General features: G+C 37.8%; 1 protein-coding gene across 5 annotated transcripts in view; it reads right to left on the bottom strand.

Annotated features, from left to right (window-relative positions):
* GPATCH2 (G-patch domain containing 2) overlaps positions 1–21,290 on the bottom strand; it is a 196,192-nt gene that overhangs the window by 80,206 nt on the left and 94,696 nt on the right. For all 5 annotated transcript variants that reach the window (XM_004375932.2, XM_023730977.1, XM_023730976.1 and 2 more), the window contains exon 6: positions 2,496–2,563. In XM_004375932.2, coding sequence (XP_004375989.1) covers positions 2,496–2,563 — 68 coding nt within the window. The remainder of the gene's footprint in view (positions 1–2,495; positions 2,564–21,290) is intronic.

The following is a 21,290-nucleotide window of genomic DNA, read 5'->3' as shown; positions in this document are numbered from 1 at the left end:
TGTTGATGTGTTGTGAGATTGTTATCCATTGTTACAGGGCAACATGTGTAGTAACTATTAAATTAGAAACTATTTTGTTCTGTAATCCTTCATCATAAGTGAGAATAGCAGCACAATTGGAAGAGCCTAGTCAATGTCACTGAAGGGTGCATGTAGAAATTGTTGAAACGGTGTATCTTTGGCTGTGTGTATTTTCACCAAAAAAAAGGTTGAGAAGTTAGAGGGTTGACATGTTGTGGGGTTGTTAACAAATGTCATAAAACAATATGTGCACTACTGTTCCATGAGAAACTATTTGTTCTGTAAGCCTTCATCTGAAGTACAATTAAAAAAAAAAAGAAAATTAGCATAGCATGCTTACTAAAATACCTTGTTGGGGGAGGGTGCAGCTGGCAAATAAATGTAGAAGGCACACGTTATCTGCATAAAAACACGGTAGGTAGTATAGAATGGAATGAGCAATAACCCAGAGAGAAGGGAGGAGTGAATTAGAGGTTATATTCAGAAAATAGAGGCAGACCAGCTAGTTGGACCACAGGATTTACGAGGGAGAGATGAAGGAAAAGAAGGCAGAAATGTAGCTGGAGCCAGACTGTGGAGGGGGTTTAATGATACGCTGAGGAGATTTGCTTTTTTCTCCGTTGGCAACAGGAGGTTTCGAGTAGGGAAATAAAATGATCAAAACTGAACTCGAGTAGCTAAAGTAATTGGTATATACTCAAATAGTGAGATCAGAGACAGGAAGATCCACTGGGACCCTCTAATAATGTAAAATGTAACAGAGTTTTGGGTAAGGTAGTGGAAAATGAAATAAAAAAGAGTGGTCAGCATGAGATACTCAAGAGACTGGACTAAGGGCATGTAGCAAGTGAGAGATTAAAATGACCCCAATGTTTGAGCTCTGAGTGTTGAAAGAATGATGCTCCACACACACTAAGATCATCTGGGAAGCTCTGAATAGACTGATACCTGAGTTCCATGCCCAGATTCTCGTTTAACTGATAGGAGAACCAGTGGGGAGTTTGGTGTTGAAGGGAAGTGGGGAGAATCCAATGAGGCATCATGCCTGCTTATATGAGAAGCAACACTCCAGTTGGCGTTATCCAATCTGTCCTATTTTCAATTCACGTTTACGTCTTCTGCAATGTATCAGGTACTGGGCTAGCACCAGAACTACCACAGTGACAAAAAGATACAGCATTAGTCTGTCCTCAGAGAATTTACCATTTTTACCAAAGCAACTTTTGGTTTAAAAACAACTCTAAATTTACTTGTCTGAGGTTGTGTTTTTTATCACAACAGAAAATTAAGAAGAAAATTTAAAAATCTTTTGGTTGTCGTTCTGAAATAATAAATGCTTTACTCTTTGTTTTTTCTGACAGACAGATCTTCGAGGAGAATAAAAATCAATGAAATCAGCTACTAAAAGGGGAAATTTGTATCTTTATGCTATATTTGAACAACAATTTCTGTTTTATATTTGTTACGGAGTAGATTTTAAAAATTAGGATCTAATGGATCTGAATATGATTGCTTGTCTGAATAATTTCATTCAATAATTACTTTATGTCTTTATTTGCTTCCTGGCCTTTTTCAAGTTCAACCTACTTCACAAGATATATATGGTATTGAGCTAAAATATATAACATATTTAAGCTCTTCCAACAAAGCTATATTTAATTAGAAATAAAATTAGCACCTAGAAATTCACCACATATTTTCCAAAGTCAATGCTCAAATGCTTAACTTTTTAGCAAATTAATTGTTTACTTAATTACATAATAAACTAGTCTCTTCCTTTTTTTGCTACTTGCAGACACATTCTGGTCCCTTCACAATTCTTCAATATTATTACCCAGTGCTGGGCAGGAGAAAGAAGAGAGGAGCTATGAGAAAACCAGTCACTGACTCTTCCTTTTAAGACTTGCGGAAGGGTTGCTATGAGTTGGAATCGACTCGACAGCAACGGGTTTGGTTTTTGGTTTTTGGGGAGAAAAGGAGTAGTTGTAGGAGGGGTGCTTGATGCTACTTATTTAATGAAAATGTAATCTTAAATGTTTTAAGATAATACAGTGATACCTGCGAAAGCTGGAACCTGTGTGAGGAAGAAACCCGTCAGAGAAGGAAAACGCAGGTATTTTCCACTAAAATGAGCGGCAGAAAAGTGGTGAGACTGCACCCTGTCAAAGGCGGAAAACGCGGGAGACCCAGGAAAACAGGGCAGTTCCGTCGAGTTCCGGCTCTCACAGGGTTCACCATGCATGAATTTCAGATTCTACCACAGATGACATAAAAGAATGACTATATTGTAAAATCTTTAAACTTCTGCCATGGGTTTTATTTAAATTGCTCTTGCACTACTGCCATTGGCATATGACATTTACTCTTTCTTCAGGCAGGTACAAATTAAACCGCCTTTACTAGCAATAGCTACCAATTTCCCCAAAGAAGTAAGTAGAATACATCAGCCAGGTTTTATAAATATGAGTACTCACTCATGGTGATGAGAATCTGGGGAAAAGTGAACCATCCTCTTGTTACTGACTGGCCCAGGAGTGGTCACCTGAAGAAAGATTGAAAAACAAAAACTAAGTCACAACTGAGTCTGTAAAAGGTCAATCAATAATAGCAAACTTCAGTTTGAGGACATTCAAGCTAAACTGCAGAATATAACAGAATACAGTATTAATTTTTAAAATCTCAGCTAAAACTGCATTGACCAAAAGTACAGTTCATGGCGGTGCAACGGTTAAAAGCTTGGCTGCTAACCAAAAGGTCGGCAGTTCAAATCCACTAGCTGCTCCTTGGAAACCCCATGGGGCAGTTCTATTCTGTCCTATATGGTCGCTAGCAGTCAGAACTAACTCGACGGCAATGGGTTTGATTTGGTTATTTAACGCTCTACTTGTTTTGGTCTAGTGTAGTTCCTCTGCTAGAATTTTAAGATTATTTTAAAGGTGCCTTTATAGTAAAATAAACATCTTTCGTAAGAACTAGACCACTGACAATTTATTTCCAAACACTGTCCAACTGAAGGTACATTTAATCTTATCTGAAAAAAGAGGCTTACTTAATTAGATTAGTGCTGAGCAGATGATATTTCAGAGAACCAACACATCTGTAGTTAATTCTTAAATATAAATAACATGTATTATAATGCACACACTTAAATGCATACAAAAACTTAAATCATGGAAGTCATGAATAGTTCTTTTTATACTTTCCCCTCAAAGTTAGGGATTATCTGTGTTCTTACATACAGCAAAATGTAACTTCATAGACTAGAACAATATTTTACTCCTTTATTTCTAAATCAAATAAAAAAATCCAATGAAGTTCAAATACTGTCCTCATGATTTAAGCTATTTTTCCATCTTACACAGGGTTCTCAAAGGGCATGTAAACACAGTACACAACGCATGAATAAATCCCCCATCACAACAGACAAAGCGCAAACTAAGAGAGCAAAAGGCCCTACGTGAAAGTCTGTCATAATCAAAATGTCCTTCTGCAATTACAGAAGTGTCATTTAAAGTATGCAATCAAAAAAGGCACGATGAGGTAGTAGAATGCCTCTTAAGACAAACTAACGTTTTCAAAAATTCATTCCTTCTTGTATCACTTGGGTAACAAGGATAAAAGCCGATGCTCTGAAATTCCAAGAAACGCAAACATTGCGAGCGTGCACAGATGATGGCATTAATAACCCCAGGGCTAAGCACCACAGGTGAACATGTGGCTCAACTCCAGGACTGCAACCTGCATTCCTGGCCAAATGAGGTTTTCATGCTCTTCCAGTGGGCATCCCTGGACTACAGTAATCCATTCTCTCCACTGTGGCGATGAGAACAGCCGAGCGCACCTCTGTCACGCTTTGTTAGAGCTTCATGATCACATTACCTCATGGTGGACCTGACACTTTTATTCAGTTTACAGTATGTTCTATGTACAGGCAACTTATTTCCTTTGCCAGGGCTGCTGACACCCTTTTCCACACTAGATTAATCTTGTTTACTGACTTTATCTTGGTACAAATATCAGAAAACCCAACTTTTTATCTCAGAGAAAAAATAAACAATGTGTTGACAGAAGCAGAAGCTATTTTCAGGACTCAAATTGCTTGTTTACCCGAAGCTATACTTATGGAAAAAGGTTTAAGTCTTGCTCTGGCTTGAGATACATAATCTGAAATTTAATAAATGAAGAAATTTCACATACACCCATGTGATAAATTGCCTGATGAAAACAATGCAACTGAATACAATAAAACAGCATTTATAACAAATTTATACCATAATACAAATGTAAGCTTTCAATCTAGTCACAAATAATCATAGAATACACTTCTCAGAAATCATCTATGTATGTATGTGTGTGTAATATATACATACATACACATCGATTCAACTGCTGCAAATAACCCATAAAAGATTTACAGTATCAAATATGTTGTTGTTGTTAGGTGCCGATGAGTCGATTCTGACTCACAGAGACCCTACAGGACAGAGCAGAACTGCCTCATAGGGTTTCCAAGCAGCGGCTTGGCGGAAACGGCCGACCTTTTGGTTAGCAGCCGAGCTCTTAACCACTACGCCATCAGGGCTCGGAATCAAATACACATATTTAAATTATTTTATATATTTACCTAGTACATGGCCCTTTGTGAAAAAAATAGTCTAATTTTCTTTATTGTTATTTCAGATCAATTTCTGTTTTAAAGATATGCAAATAGGCATGGTTTTTTTTTTTTTTTTAATGAAATAAAGCAACACCGAGATCCACACATGATGATCTTCTCAGGATCAATGTCTTCCCAAGGAGTAACGTGTTCTCATGATGAGAACCTTTTGCTACTTTAGTGATCAGACATCCTTAACTAAACTCTGAGGATGGTATCTTTAATAGAGAATTCAACCTGGGGAAAGCATTGTTATACTGAAGTTCCAGAGCATGTCAAACTTTAAAACGTGTTTAATACGATTGGTTGTTAGTAGAATATTTCAAAGTATTATACAACTTCAAAAAACATCCTTAAAGAATTCTTTCTAAACATTTATAACTATTTCATCATTAATTCAGGGACAGACAATAATCTTTATAAAAAATAAAATGAGGCAATTTTAAATGTTAAAGTATTAATTGCCAGTAAACAATTTCCTTTTCTAAAACATTTCCCTTCTGATAGTTCCAGAAACATCTTAGAAAGAAATCACAAATTAAAAAAGTCACCTTAAGTAGCCAATAAAATATTCATACAGAAGAGTGTATTAGAAAGAAAGAAATCAAATTTTATTCTACAAGGTTAGATAGAGAACAGGTATTCTGATCTTCATGAGAAGCAGTATCTCCACAACCCAATCCTTGTCATTTGTTAAAACTCTGGAGATAATCATTTATGTAATTAGCTAATATTTAATGACGATAACCTTAGACATCAACAACACATGGCTTGAATTTTTATGATTTGTTTGTTAAATATTACTGAATCAATAGTGACTACAATCCTAAATAAAGTAAGTATATCTCTTGTCATTACCTATGCTTATTATGCATATTGTTAAATTTTTAAATAACCTCGAACCAGAAAGGAATGGCTGGTCTCTAGGTAACTTTTATGTCAGTGACTCTGGCCTTTTAGATTGTGAAATAAACTATAATGCTACAAGACCACACGGGTCTCTGTTGCTGTCATTTTCTGATAACAATCAACGCATCATCAGAAAATAGGAGTATAGTAGAAACAGATGAAAATGTAACAGTTGCATAGGTACCTCTATCGGTATTTCTAAGGTCAGTAAGTATTAACGTACAGGAAACTCAGCTAAATGGTATCAGTGAAAAATAACATCTATTGTCTCACGTTTAGTGGACCCATTGAAAGCAATTTCTTATTCTTTTTATCACTGATTTATGAACACTGATTTTATGACTTCTCTCAAAAGACAAACAGAAGAGTTGGTTTTACATCTCATTTTCATTCTGTCATTATCAAACCCAATGCATCCCATCCCATTTTTCTACAACTAGATATTTGAAGAAATCATTTCCAAAATCAGGAAACCTTATCTGAGACACAGTGGTCTTGTAGGATTAATAAAGAGGTTGCTCCCTCAGGATGACATCCTACGTACAATCTCAATGATTAAGAGTCCTGTAAATTAGTAAACTTGTGGGTACCCATGTAAGTATAAGAAACCATCATGCTTTCTTCTTTCCCTCTAGAATAACATTCCTCTTCACCTCTGCTTTGGTTCTTGACTGTATTGTATTTGCCTTCCAAATGCTATTCTGCCTCACTGCCCACACTGACAAACACTTATGGTGGCAGGCTGCCATTCAAAAACAGGCCTTTCAACTTTGTGAGGACTGGTCAATCAAATCCGCCCGGCCCCCAGGCTGTAGGGAGACATTGCCGGAGTCTCCCTGCTACTATGTCAAGACCTAGATGTTTCCTGCTTCTCCTAGGACAATTATTAATTTGACTCTACTTTTCTGAAGAGAGAAACAAGCCTTCAAAGTTTAGCGGCCTCTGTATGAAGGCCCCCTGGTATGTTCAACAAATGTGTCAGTCAAATACATGTAAGTGACAGATATTAAAGTAAACAACTCAGCAAAAACAAGCTTAAAAATATGACTTTAAACCACGGGGGCAGGACGTAAGGGGAGGAGGGCAAAGACAAGGAAGGACATCTATTTTAATTGTCATTCTATAAATTTACCTTCATTTAATTATTTAAAAAACTCAGAAAATAATGTTTTAGGTTTCGTTATTAAATTTTATTAATCTTAATTGTTATTAAAATGAATGTGTTGTTTATCTTTTACCACTGTGCAGAAGAATAAAGAAAAATGCTCCAAGGAAGCATTTCAGTTATGGGCACCTGTGTTTTACACTGGTGTTCTAAAAAGTTCTGTTACAACATAGTTGGGGGAATGAAGAAAATATTTCCTTGTGTCATCTATACTCATATATAATGTCACAGAATGGTCACAATTCACAAAAGGCACAATCTATTTGGGAATGAAAGATATATTCAAGAAAATAACATTAGAATTACTTTTAAAGTAATATACAAAAAAGGAAAAATTACTTTAGAATTACTTTTTAAGCAAATACAAAAAGTGATGATTCAAGTAGTATACACTGAATCTTATAAGGTTAAAGGAAAAAAGAGTAGTTATCTGATGTAAGAGGAATAGAGAATTGTAAGCAACTTATTTCCCCTGCTCCAATTCTCCTTAACAACTTTCCAAATTCAACTTTCTAAATCACTGCTTTTCATGTCAGTTTTCTCATTCCAAAGCTACTCATGGTTCTACACTGAAAGTGAAATTAAAACTACTTAGATTTGCATTCAAGACCCTCCTCCCTAAAATCCAAAGATTCAAGGAAGCAATTAGTTCAAAGCACTAATGGCCCGCATGAACCACAGCCTCCTCCAACCTGAGACCAGAAGAATTAGATGGTGCCCAGCTACCACTACCTACCACTCTGACCAGGATCACAAGAGAGGGTTCCAGCTAAAATGGGTGAAAAATGTAGAACAAAATTCAAATTCATAAAAAAAAGACCAGGCTTGCTAGAGGAACACTCAAGACTATTGCCCAAGGACAACCTTCTAACATGGAACTGAAGGCATCCCTGGAGACCACTTTTGAGCCAGATAACAGACTGGCCTATAAAATAAACAGTAACACCCATGAAGAACGTGCTCCTTACAGCAATCAACTATACAAGACCAAAGGGCAGCATTTGTCCAAAAGCAAAGATGAGAAGGCAGGGAGGGGCAGGGAAACTGGACAAACAGAAATTGGAAACCCAGGGTGGACATGGGGAGAGTGCTGACACTTTGAGAGATTGCAACCAATGTCACAGGACAATTTGTGTATGAATTATTGAATGGAAAACTAATTTGCTGTGTAAACATCCACCTAAAGCACAATAAAATGTTAAAAAACAGACCCTCCCTAATATGATCCTTACCTGCTTTCTAATGTGATCCTGTCTCTCCAGCTCCTTACGCAGCCTGCAGTTGTTCCCTGTTCTAAACCCAATACCCAATACTGTTCCACTTGATACAATTCAATAAACATTTACTGATTACCTATTATGCATGGGGTGGCCAAGAGTCAGAATGAACTGAACTGCAGCCAACAACAGCTATGTATACAAAGGTTCCTGGGTGGTGCCAACAGTTTGCACTTGACTACTAACCTAAAGGTTGGCAGTTCAAGCCCACGCAGTGGCACTGCAGAAGAAAAGCCTGGTGATTTGCTTCCCTAAAGATCACAGGCAAGAAAACCCTATGGAAGACAGTCCTACTCTGTAACACATGGGGTCGTCATGAGTTGGAATCGACTCAGTGGCAACAGGTTTGTTTTTTTGGTAATATATGTATAAAATTATGCTTAAATTAATTATATAACAAATGGGATGTGGTTCCCATTCAATAGGGTGGTTTCAGTTATACTGAAGTATTCCTTTTGATGTCTTTACAAAAGTCTTGAATTAAGGAACCCCTCTTATTCCAAGTTTAAGAGTAAGAATAATATCAGTAAATAATTCATGTGATAATATTTTATCTTCATTTGTATGCATTTCTATAAAGTGAAATGTGGACTTTATACAGTAGACCAGGACAAACCCTCTTTGCTGGCTACGGAAGACTAAACAATAACAACAGGCGCATGCAGAATGCCTGATGCGTGCTTGGTAGGATGTGGACACTAGGGGAGGTCTCTATACCCCCCTACCCACCTGGGGATTTAGCCCTAAAAAAATGTCCTCCAGGAAGAAGATGATCCCTTTCTGAGGACAATTAATTACCTGAGATTTCAAAAACTGTTTAACAAAATTTATACAATATAAATTGGTATTCCGACTAAGAAAATGCCTCAAAGTTTGGAATTTTGTAAAACCCAATAATGTTACAGAAGTTCTCACCATCATTCCTATCTTACATCAATATTCACAATCCTGCTCTTATCAGCAGGGCTCACATTGGTAAGATATTTAGGAGAAAACCTTTTATTTGGATGCATGTGGCATCCACTACTCAGAGCCTTTATGTTATCTATCTATATCGGCTGCTCTGAATAAGTTCAGTTCTGGAACACAAATATACTACAGTGGATTAAAAAAAAAAAAAAACCCACTGCCATGGAGTCGATTCCAACTCACAGCAACCCTATAGGACAGAGTAGAACGGCCTCATAGGGTTTCCAAGTGGCAGCTGGTGGATTCAAACTGTCGACTTTTTGGTTTGCAGCCAAAGGCTTAACCACTGTGCCACCAGGGCTCCAGAGTGGATATAACAGTGGGCGTATCTGATGACTCTTACCTCTTAGTCAAGGTTAAGGGTTTCACATTGCTACATTGCATGTTTACTATGCAGTTTTTAATTCTTCTTGGAAGGAAGGAAGCATGAACAAACCAACAAAGAAAGTCTGATAAAAACCACCCATGATACATCCAGAATTAATGTAATTAATAGAAGTATTATTGTCATGAGTGATAATGACACCCCTCCTCTTTATAGCTCCTGCCTATTGTTATAGAGTGTTTTACAAACAAGGTGGCTACAGTGAATAGACTGCATTATTCCCAATTAACGGATGAAGATAGGAATACTCCTGAGGCCAGGGAACATGCCCCAGATTACAGGCTGAACACAGCAAGATTTAAACCTTAAGTTGTCCTATTCACAACCTAGTACTTTGTCCTCTACAGGGGGAACAGACAAAGGAATACGTAACACCAAAGCAAGTGTTTTCCGGATCTGGGGATTCACCACAGGAGACGCAGGTCTGACCCTGCAGTACACGCTAGGAAAGTCTTCTGCCGGGAATGACACATTCAATGACACCTTGGTTCTTACCTGTAGCTTCAAGGTAGCCCGTGGGACTATTGTAAGAGGGCATGGCAGTGCCACACAGGGTTGCAAGTGTGTTACAAACACACTCATGAGAATAACAAATGGATCCACTACTAATCATTAGAGCCAAAGCAGAATAAAATTTAAACACTGTACTACGGAGGGGGATGGTGGTGGTAAACAACATATGATGAGAAGATGCAATGGAACTTGGAGAAAATTAGAGAACTCGGACTATTTTTTCCTTCAAAAGTAGACATCAATCTAAGTGTGAGATTACACCTTAAAACCAGAAAGGTTTTTACAAAGAATCAAGAAATCAAAGGAAATAAACCACAGAGAAGCATGAGGATTTCCTTTCAATTGAAGATTAGCTTTCCTAGGAGAACTGGTACATGAGACATAGGGAAGATGCTAACCTTAGAGCTGCCAGCATCACATCAGCAGTGAATGAAGACATGGACATCCAGCAATTTTCAAGTAATCATACTACATTTTTAAGTACTACCAGCACATTTATTTCTCTAAAAGAATTGTCGAAATGAAAATCATATGAAATTGATGAAAATACAGAAATATATATGTGCCTTTATTTTTATATATGCAAACATTAGCAATTGTTTTTAATCTAAAACTAAACAAGGCAATTGTTTTAAGTCTTCATTTCAAACAGTTTTTTCCTAGTTGAAACAAGTCAGCATTAATAATGAAGAGCTTAGAATTATTGGTCCATTAGAAAAATAATACATCTAATTATTAAGTGCATAAAGTCTCATTTCTGGTATACACTAACTAATGAGTGATCTAAAAGCTTTAATAGAAAAGATTAGTCACTACAAAACTAAAAAACTAATACAGCAACTAAAAAACAAATACAGCAACAATTTTTTTCACACTGCTCCACAGTAATCTTTTTTTTCTTTTTGAAGGTTAGAAAGTAAAAATTAACCAGCTCAGAATGATGCCCAATAGTGATAGCACAGAAAGAGTTCCGCTTTGACGTCCAGTTTTAGTAGCAAGCTGTGAGTGGCCTCTACTGGCTGACTAAAGGCTTCCTAACTCACTCACTCATGATGATTACAATAGTACGGGCTTCAAGAAAATAAGGGTACGTCAACATACATTTATGCAAAGTCCATTGTGCATAAAGACCTGTCTTTGTTAAAGAGTAAATGCCAAAGTAGCAAACAAAATATACATCAAATGGTATAAAAACATTTATAATTTCATTCTACAGCTATATATTTAGATTACATTGAGAATCGATACATCTAAATTCTAAAATTCCAATTTATATGGCATGACAGTATAAATGTGTATTTTCTTACCCAATTCATATCAAAGCAATTCTCATCTACATTTAAAAATAAACATTTTCTTACACACACACACTTTTTTTCTTCAAAGTAAATGTATACTTGGGTTTGGCAAACTGACTTTGCAGAGAAACACAAAGAAAGACCTAATTAAAAATATTTTAGAAGAATCGGTGATTTTAAAAAAGCATTAATGTATCAAACTATGGTGTATGAAAATACCATCTGGCAAACAGTAAAGCAAAGCAGTTTTAAAGATATCCGTATTACTGACTCTATGTTTGGGTAGAAGTAATTTTACATTCCAGACTTAAAATAGCAACTGAAAATGTAAAAAACCCTGCTAGTACTGGGTAATGTTAATTCTAGAATCATAATAGAGAAGAAAAAAAAGTTTCAATTTTTGCTCAGCAGCTTTCTATCAACGCTTGGTAGAATCTGTGAATTTTATATTTATCTATTTATAACAACAATTATGTATTTGGTTCAGTTCATACTCTACCCAATCTACCTGCTTAAAATATATCCCATCAAAAAATTATCAAGTATGCCTAATGATGCCGAAAGGTGACTACATTGATTTTATGAAGTTATTTTCCTTGTACGTAACACTATTCCAGTATATTTCAACCCTCATTTCAGAATTCAGTCCCATTATCTTGCCTGCTCAAAATTGTTCGCAGGGTTATCTAGCTGACACATAAGATAACCCTCCATCTCACAAGACACCACTGGGATATGACACACTGACCCACAGTAAGCCCTTATTATTAGCCTGAAACATACAGCACATAAATGTAGCTCCTGCCAAGGAATTGTTTATAAAAAATCCTTTTATCTATCTGGACATTCAAAACACTTTTAAAGGAACACTCGAGACCATGTTAAGAAATTTAAGAGAATGAATAAAAATTCTAATATGTGGTCTGATGTTTCCCCACCTTCCCCTGCAATTCTACAAAAGTTTTTTTTTTTTTTAATGTCACATATATGAAAAAATAGAAGTCAGAATATGTTTCCTCCTTTATGTTTCCCTTATATAGGGTCTACTCGATAAAGGACAGGACTTAAAAAACAAAGAAATAAATAGTTTCCATTCCAAAGCTTGACACACATGAAATTTTTTCTCTTCTACTTTTATATTTTTGGCGGCAGAAGAGGTCAGGGAATAACAGGGCAGTAAAGATAATGATGGTATTCAGCAAATACACTTGAGCATGTAACAAATTGTTATGGTAGCTTTTTTGGACAAAAATTCTACCATGTACCTAAAAAAACTTTTACTTTGAGAATATAAGCAGACTCAGAAAACTTTTACGTGCTTAGTTATAAATACTTAAATTATTTTGATACTTGAAGTCACATGATCAACATTTCAGTTGCAAAAATTACCTTCTGTCTACATTAACCATTTGATAACGTATCACAACATTTTCAGTTGTGCATATATACCTATTTGAGTTGCAATGATTCCTATTGTTTTTCAGATAGTTTTGATAACTAGTCAATTTCTTCCTATCTTAAGCTGACAGTGATGTTGTATGAAATGTTAATTTATATCAAGGGAAAAGAAATTATAGTTGGTATTGATATTCAAAAAATTTTCTAAGGACCTCAAGAATACATTGATTGTAATTTATAAGAAGAAATGCTGATAGTCTCCACATTTCTAAATTGACACCTTGATAGGGTTTAGATTTAGCAAATAAAATACTCAAAATATTACAGTCTACAAGCTGTACTCCCTGAACACACAAACAGGCAACACTCAATCTTCTGTTAATGTAGTTCAAGGCCTCATTACTATATACTGTTAACTGAACAAAAAATTTCCTTAACTAATAATAATAAATAAAAAAAGGTGCGTTACTATGCCTTGAGAGGGGAGGTAAAAAGATCACAAGTACAAATATGAGCAAACTATTCTTTAAGATATAAGCAAATGAGTTAACGAGTTAATTAAAAAGAAATCAAATATAGGAAACAGTAAACGGTGTAAATACAATCTTAGTATTTTACATACAATCTTTCCTCAGTGAATGGCAACATAAGTCTCACGTCATAACTTACAACTTTCATATCCTTTGGCCAATACCTATTTTAAGTAAATAATCAGATATTCAGATGCTCACACTTGGAGATAAATACCTATTAGTAGAATTCATTTTAAATTGATAGACGTTAACTCTAGCTGCGTGACAGAATCACTCAAGAGCAGGAGTGGTCATGTCATGGAAGTCCTACACGCAGTGGTGCTTCTAGGAAATGTCTTTGAAAGGGGTTTAACTCAGCTACATACGCCTAGTGACCTCTTTGTACTTCATGCTGCCTGGGATGTAAGGAGAAAAAGGATTTCCACCCTAGCACCATTTATGTAGGAATCCTGGAGGCACAACAATTAAGTGCTCGGCTGCTAAACGAAGCATTGGTGGTCTGAACCCACCCAGAGGCTCTGTGGGAGAAAGACCTGGAGATCTGCTCCGGTAAAGATTACAAACAAGAAAACTCTACGGGGGCAGTTCTACTCTGTCACATGGGGTCACTATGAATTGGAATCGACTCCACAGCACCCAACAACAACAACCCTTTATCGGGGTCTTCATGCCATTAAAGGCTTTCTCATGACATGAGGTTGGAAAAACAAAATGAAACCCTATTTGTTTAAGCCACTGTTATTTGAGTATTTTGTCATATGCACCAAGCTCAGTCTCTAACAGATGTTCTAAAAAGACAGAAAAATTAAAAAGTTATAGCCATTAAATTCTGCCTTGATTCTTCAAACTCAACATAGCCTTCAGTGGACTAGGAGCTCACAAAAGAGTGGAGATACTGAGCATCTACTTTCTATGCCCGGCACTCCGCTAGGTCTGTGCAAGATTCCAGAGAAATGCATAACATCAACTCTGCTGTCTAACGATGCTGCAGACGTAAAATACACGAAAGCAATGAAGACAAACCAAAATGTGTGCATCCAGTCACAACGGCAGCAGGACTTCAAGAAAGGGGGGTCATTAACGTCCAAACAAGCAAATGTGCTTTTGTGCAGATGACACTCAAGCTGAATGTTAGAGATGGGTAGGATTTAGGCAATGGAAGGAGGGAAAACATATGCTAAACAAAGGTCAAAAGGTATGAGCCAAGAGAGTACGCATACTGGAAAGGAGGAGATAAGTCCGACTAGAATGGAAGCCTACCTCAGAGAGAAGCGGATACGAGGAGAACTGAGAGACCAAGCACTGTTAGAAAGAGGCTGAGCTGCCCGAAGAAACAGTTTATCCTGAGATTCTGTAACTGGCAAGTTTGTTCCCTTCCCTTGGCTCGTGCTTCCCTTCATTCATTTCTCCCCCCACAACTCCCACACCTGGTACTAATAAGTGGAAGCTCATAAAAAATATCAAATAAAGACCACAGTCTTCAGTGTGGATTGCACCTCAACACAACGAAAAGAAAAATCCTCACCACTGGACCAAGAAGCAACATCATGATAAACGGAGAAAAGACTGAACTTGTCAAGGATTTCATTTTACTTGAATCCACAATCAGCACCCATGGAAGCAGCAGTCAAGAAATCAAATGATGTATTGCATTGGGCAAATCTACTGCAAAAGACCTCTTTAAAGTGTTCAAAAGCAAAGATGTCACTTTGAGGACTAATGTGTGCCTGACCCAAGCCATGGTATTTTCTATCACCTCATATGCATGTGAAAACTGGACAATGACTAGGGAAGACCGAAGAAGAATCGACACCTTTGAATTATGGTGTTGGCAAAGAATATTGTATATACCACAGACTGCTAGAAGAACAAACAAATCTGTTTCGGCAGAAGTACAACCAGAATGCTTCTCAGAAGCAAGGATGGCGAGACTTTGTCTCACGTACTTTGTACATGTCATCAGGAGGGACCATTCCCTGGAGAAGGACATCACGCTTGATAAAGTAGAGGGTCAGTGAAAAAGAGGAAGACCCTCAACAAGACGGATTGACACAGTGGCTGCAACAATGGGCTCAAGCACAACGACGACTGGGAGGATGGTGCAGGACCGGGCAGTGTTTCGTTCTGTAGTACACAGGGTCACTATGAGTCGGAACCGACTCAACAGCACCTAACAACAACATGAAAAACATCAAATGTAGTAAATAAAGAAGTTACGTGTTCCTTTGTTCAAGGGTTAAATCCCTGCCCCACTATACTATAGGGTCGCGATGAGCTGGAATCAACTCCACAGCAATGAGTTTATACTTATAAACTGGCATCAATCCTTTATAATATACCCATGAATAGAAGAATTAGCCTTACAACTAGAACAGATGAAAATTGTTCTGTGACCCTACAAACAGATCCACAGCAAAGCACTAAATACTAGTTTAAGCTTTTCTACTGTTTTACAGCAAAAGGCCACATAGTGCATATCATATTTTGCAATCTGGAGGTTAAAATATCAATTGTGATAACTTTAGAAAACAAACCAGTACTGAATCTTAGTATTTTTTTCCAAGTGCTAACTCAGACAGCAAAGCACTATACTCCCTTACATTTTTTAACTAGGAATGCTATCCAATATAGTGATTACAATGGGATATACCACTCTCCAGCACTGAACAAAATAAACTGGAGTTTATGGATTTCACCAATTTTCCCCTCTGATATAACGTGGGTTTTAAGTACAGAACAGCACAGTGATAAAGTGTGGGCTATGAAGCTAGACTGCCTGAGTCCAAATCCTAACCCCCCTAGTTTTTGGCTCTGTGACTGCCTTAATTTCCCGATAGATAAAATAGGGCTGTTTATATGACAACTCGGAGAATTAAGTTAAGACAATCTGTAAAGCATGTAGATCAGCGTCTCTTAGCTGTCATTATTTTTGCCATATGACTTATAGTGTAACACAAGATACAATCTCAATAATCAGACGGCACAATAAATACTGTAGCCGTAGCCTTAAGCAGGAACGTAGGCCTTTTCTGGAGCTGGTGGGAGGTGGGAGGAAGGAAGGTGTGCGGACAATGGCCTTGGAGGATGTGTATTTCTGGGATCATCACCACTCTTTTTAGTGAATTACTTAAACAGCCTTGGTTAGATTTGAAGAAAATCAAATTAACAGTTGTTTCTCATGAGCATTTGAGAAACGCAGATGTATATTTACTATACAAGTCACACTGGATTCTAAAGAACAGTTACTTTACAGTAATCTAAATCACAAAACCTAAGTCAATATTTTCCACAAAGTCGTTATTAGTGACCATATAGGCTGATAATTCTGAGGCTTTTCAATTAGTGTAAAGGTCATGAGTTTAAATAAAATAGAGTTAAGTATCTTATCTATAATAATGGTCTCTAAATTGAATGTTTTAAAGCTGATTTGCTTTTCCCGACCAATTCTAATTCTAAGGGCCTGAAGAAACGTGAATGGGCAGACCAGTCCAATGCGCGCTATTAAAGTAATAAAGGGGATGCCTCTCCTCTCGTGCCTACACACACACACACATGCACACACACACACACACAGTCCGTCGCTTGATCTGATTTTAAACAAAATAACAATGAGAAACCTTGAAGCCTTCTCTGACCACACAAAACAAACGTACCTTCTCTCTCCACTTAATTTCGATAGTTCTTCGTATCTTTCTTATGTCACTTAATAGACTGCCTCGTGTTAGAATTACATACGTGTTTGTCTCCTCTACAAGAATATACGTTTCTCACAAGCAGAGGCTATGTCTAACTTACTGCTGTATCACCCACAGGTCTTAGCACATCTGCCTGCACTGAAACATGTGCTGAATTAGTCAAAAACATAAATATTATTCATTCAAGTTGATTAGCATTTTACTACAATTTCAAAACACCTCCATCTATACCCCAAATAATTCACATACAGGTTAAATACTGCAGTCTTTCAAAAGTCTGCATATCTGCTTTAGGAGCCACACTGCCACGTGGAAAACTAGAATCATTCTAACCCCAGTGTCCTAAGATGAAATAGAGCGTGACCTGTGAGAGTCGGAAGTTGATGGGCCTGCCTTGTTGCCCGGGTCTCGTAAGTTTTCTGCCTTTGACAGGACGCAGTCACCACTTTTCTATCCCTCTCTACTAGTGGAAAATATTGGAGTTTTCCTTCTTTGACAGGTTTTTGCTTCATACAGGTTCTGGCTTTTGTAGGTTTTACTGTACTACACAAAAAAAAAAAAAAAAACCAGTAGAAGTGTGCAGAGAATAAACTGAGTAAATGAATATAATTTTACTATGTGTTTTACATAAAGAGTAGCTCACAATTTATAAAGTATAGGAAATAAAAGAGATGCTATTGCTGTATTTAATGAATTCCTAAAATATTTTAATACAAGTTGGTCAAAAGTAATTGAGAAAATAGAAGACAAAAAGAAATAAAATTGCATAATTATCTTTGAGGGTTAGCATACTGCTGAAAAATTTATTTGACAGAAGAAAAGTCTGTCATGTACTAGCACATACTCTGAGAATATGGCAGGATATCATATGGCCTTAAGATTCATTCTAGAAGGAAATAAAAAAACCAAAATCCACTGCCGTCGAGTCAATTCTGACTCATAGTGACCCTACAGGACAGAGGAGAACTATCCCATGGGGTTTCCAAGGAGCAGCTGGTGAATTCAAACTGCTGACCTTCTGGTTAGCAGTCGAGCTCTTAACCACTGCACAACCAGGGTTTCATTCTAGAAGAAGCTACCCATAAAACACTGGTAGCATTTAAGCATCAATACAACTAAGAGACCAGACTATCACCAAACTTTCTTGACTCGTTCCATCAGTATTGACTAGGCACTCCACAGATGGTAAGCCACATCACAGAATCTCAAACAAGGAGACCTTCTATCACAGCCAGTCTGCAAAACATTGACATGAAGTCACTACAGTGCAACCGCTGGACAGGCTACCTTAAAAAAAAAGAATATCGAGTAGCCCACTCCAGGGGGCCGTGAACAACTAGTTGTTTTATTCTTCCTGTCTTCAGCGATTAGCCTAGTGTGTACTCAGTAAAGAATGTCTATTATTATTGATTTCAACAAACGTCCACTCAGCACCTCCTAGGTGGCGGGCACTGTTAGAAACTACATATGCAGTACTTCTAAGGGTCACAACAACTCTGCAAGATTCTAATTATTATCTTAAATTTACAAATGAGGCTCAGGGAGATTAAAAGCGCCCACTTAAGGCCACCTCTATCACCTAACAGCTATCACCCAGCTTTCTTGTCAGTTTGTCATTCTGTGGTTGCTTGTGTGTTGCTGTGATTCTGGAAGCTATGCCACCGGTATTTTAAATACCAACAGAGTCACTCACCCAGAACTTCCAGACTAAGACGGACTAGGAGGAAAGGCCTGGCAATCTAGTTCTGAAAATTAGCCAATAAAAACCCTATAGATCACAACAGAATACTGACTGCCTCACTTGCTTTGGACACATCATCAGGAGGGATCAGTCGATGGAAGAAGACATCGTGTTTAGTGAAACATGGCTAACTAGGGTGAGGAAGACCCTCGGTGAGATGGATTCACACAGCAGCCACGACAATGGGCTCCAGCATACCAACCATCGGGAGGATGATGCCGGACTGACCAGCGTTTCACTCTGTTGAACCTAAGATCAACAGAATGAACTTAGGAGTCTTTGCTTAGATGGGTTACATCTAGAGACATTTACTGGATTGGTAATTACAAGCATGGCAATTTTAAAACCCAAGAGTACTCAAGCACACATTCCACGAGCCGTCAGAGGGATGACATCAGGACACCTCCTGGAGACGCTGGAAAACACCACTGCACACTCTCGAAAAATGAAGATGAAAAAGGCAAATAACATCTTAGTTTATTACGAAAACATCTTTACCCTTGGGGACTCCCTCAAAGAGTCTTGGGGATCCTCGGGGGTCCCTAGACCCTACTCTGAGAAGCGATGCTGTAGAGTGTGGTTGTCCACAGGTGGCTCCCAGACCAGCAGCAGCATCATCCCCTGGGAATCTGCTAGAAATGCAAATTCTCACGCCTAACCCCATACCTAGTAAATAAGAACATCTAGGGGTAGAGCCCAGCCACTTGAGCTTCAGCAAGTCCTCTGGGTTATTCTGATGCACACTAAAGCTTAAGAACCACTGCTCCATGCCTCATTGAGGAAGGCAGAACACAGCGAGAAGGTCTGAAGAAATACTAAAGTATGCAAAAATCAGCTGTCAGAGCATACATAAATGGCTGGGAAAATGCAGGGGTAGGGGGAATCCCAAAAACCCTGCAGCAAGAAGGAGAATCAATAAAAGGGCTTCTCTGAAAAAAGGTTTCAGACTGAGTGGAAATTTAAGATGCAAAACTAGAAACACTGACAGATTCTGCGAATATTTATGGCAGCACATCCAAATGTCAGTCTTCATGGGTGAAGAACAGAAAAAGAGCTAGTGTTAAAATACTGGTCTTCTTAGGCACACGGACACCTACAGACAACAGATGATATCAAAGGTGCTAACCAAGATGATATATTTATGAAGAAAAAGGCTACTTTTTATTGAGTCACAATCTCAGTTCTCACAAACCTCTTTAGAGAGTGTAATCCCACATAGCTTGTGAAGCCTTGTTCAGCAGTACAAAGGAACACATAAATGAGTTTGGTGACACATACTATTTGAATTAATTCACTTGAAAACTGTACCTATGTGCCAAATAAAATCTTGGTTCCTTTCATTATACCTTGTATAACTCCTATAACATTATTATGTACTTGTATCCATAATGACATAATGGCATCCTTTGAGCTGCTAGTAACCTCTATGTATCTTAACCACTGTACCTAATCACTTACTACACTGTAGTTTAATTAGCTGTTTACTTATCTAACCCTCTCAATAGACTATAAGCATCTAGAGACTAGAAACCATATCTTAGGCCCATATATTGCACAGTTCCTGCCTGGCATATGGTAGGTAGGAAATACAGTAATATTCATCTGTTGGTTAAATGATTTATGCTTTATCTTAACATCTAGATTGAAATCTCCACAAGGGCCATGGACAGATATGTTAATTGCTTTAAATCACATATACAGAATCCTAGGTACAAATGTTTTCAGTATGTCCTTCCTTATTGAATATAGATACAGATATATATCTCTTATAAAAGACAATAGGAGTAACAAACATAATTAGTGGTAAAACTCAATGTACTCTTTTAATTAGGTATGGAAGTATTTCCGTGAATACAAAACCAAGATCTACCTAAAGATTCTCATAGCTCTTACAATTAACTGCCCTTTCCCCATAGAGACGAAAAGCAAGCAAAAATCTACACCACCCACATTTTGAAGTTGTAGGAGCAGTCACAAAAAAATATTTCAGCAAACATTCTTCAATTCTCAAATCAGAAATCCTAGACTGGAACTTAAAGTGATTATTAACTGGGTAAAGTTACTAGCTTTGTAACTACACACTGCCCATCTTCTTACAAGTGACAAAGGCCTTCATGTTCCAATGAACTTCAACCTAGGAAACAAGACCATGTTTCACATTCAAAATCAAATTCGGCTTTAAATTGCTTCTTCAGTCCATTAAGCTATTCAGAGTCTGCTGGGGGCGGGGGGGGGAATAACATTTAGGATATCTAAAGATAATAAACGCTCACAACTGGTACCCCCTGTAACGGCCACCACCTGGGCTAAGCAACAACGAACTGTCCTCTTTAAATCGTGGGGCAAAGCCTGGGCTCTTGTGGCTCCCTCCAGTTCTCCTCAAAGGACAACCACGCAGTTGGTGAGGGTTCACGATTTACTCTACCAGGAGCTGGAAAGGTACCAACTACGTTCACCTCAGGGACTTACAGGCACTTGCTTCAGTTACTTCATCAACCCGGCGTTAAATAGCTGGAGGTTAGCATGGATTTTAAAGCCATCCTGGGCGTTTAAATTCTTGCTTTGCCGCCTGCTACCTGTACAAGTTATTGCACTTCTCCTTTCCTCTGCTGGAGCCCTGGTGGCGCAGTGGTTAAGAACTTAGCTGCTAACCAAAAGGTTCGGCAGTTTGAATCCACCAGCCGCTTCTTGGAAACCCTATGGGGCAGTTCTGCTCTGTCCTGTAGGGT

Source organism: Trichechus manatus, unplaced genomic scaffold, assembly GCF_000243295.1.
Source record: "Trichechus manatus latirostris isolate Lorelei unplaced genomic scaffold, TriManLat1.0 scaffold00039, whole genome shotgun sequence".
Classification (NCBI taxonomy): Eukaryota; Metazoa; Chordata; class Mammalia; order Sirenia; family Trichechidae; genus Trichechus; species Trichechus manatus.
This window is presented reverse-complemented; position numbering and strand designations above follow the sequence as displayed.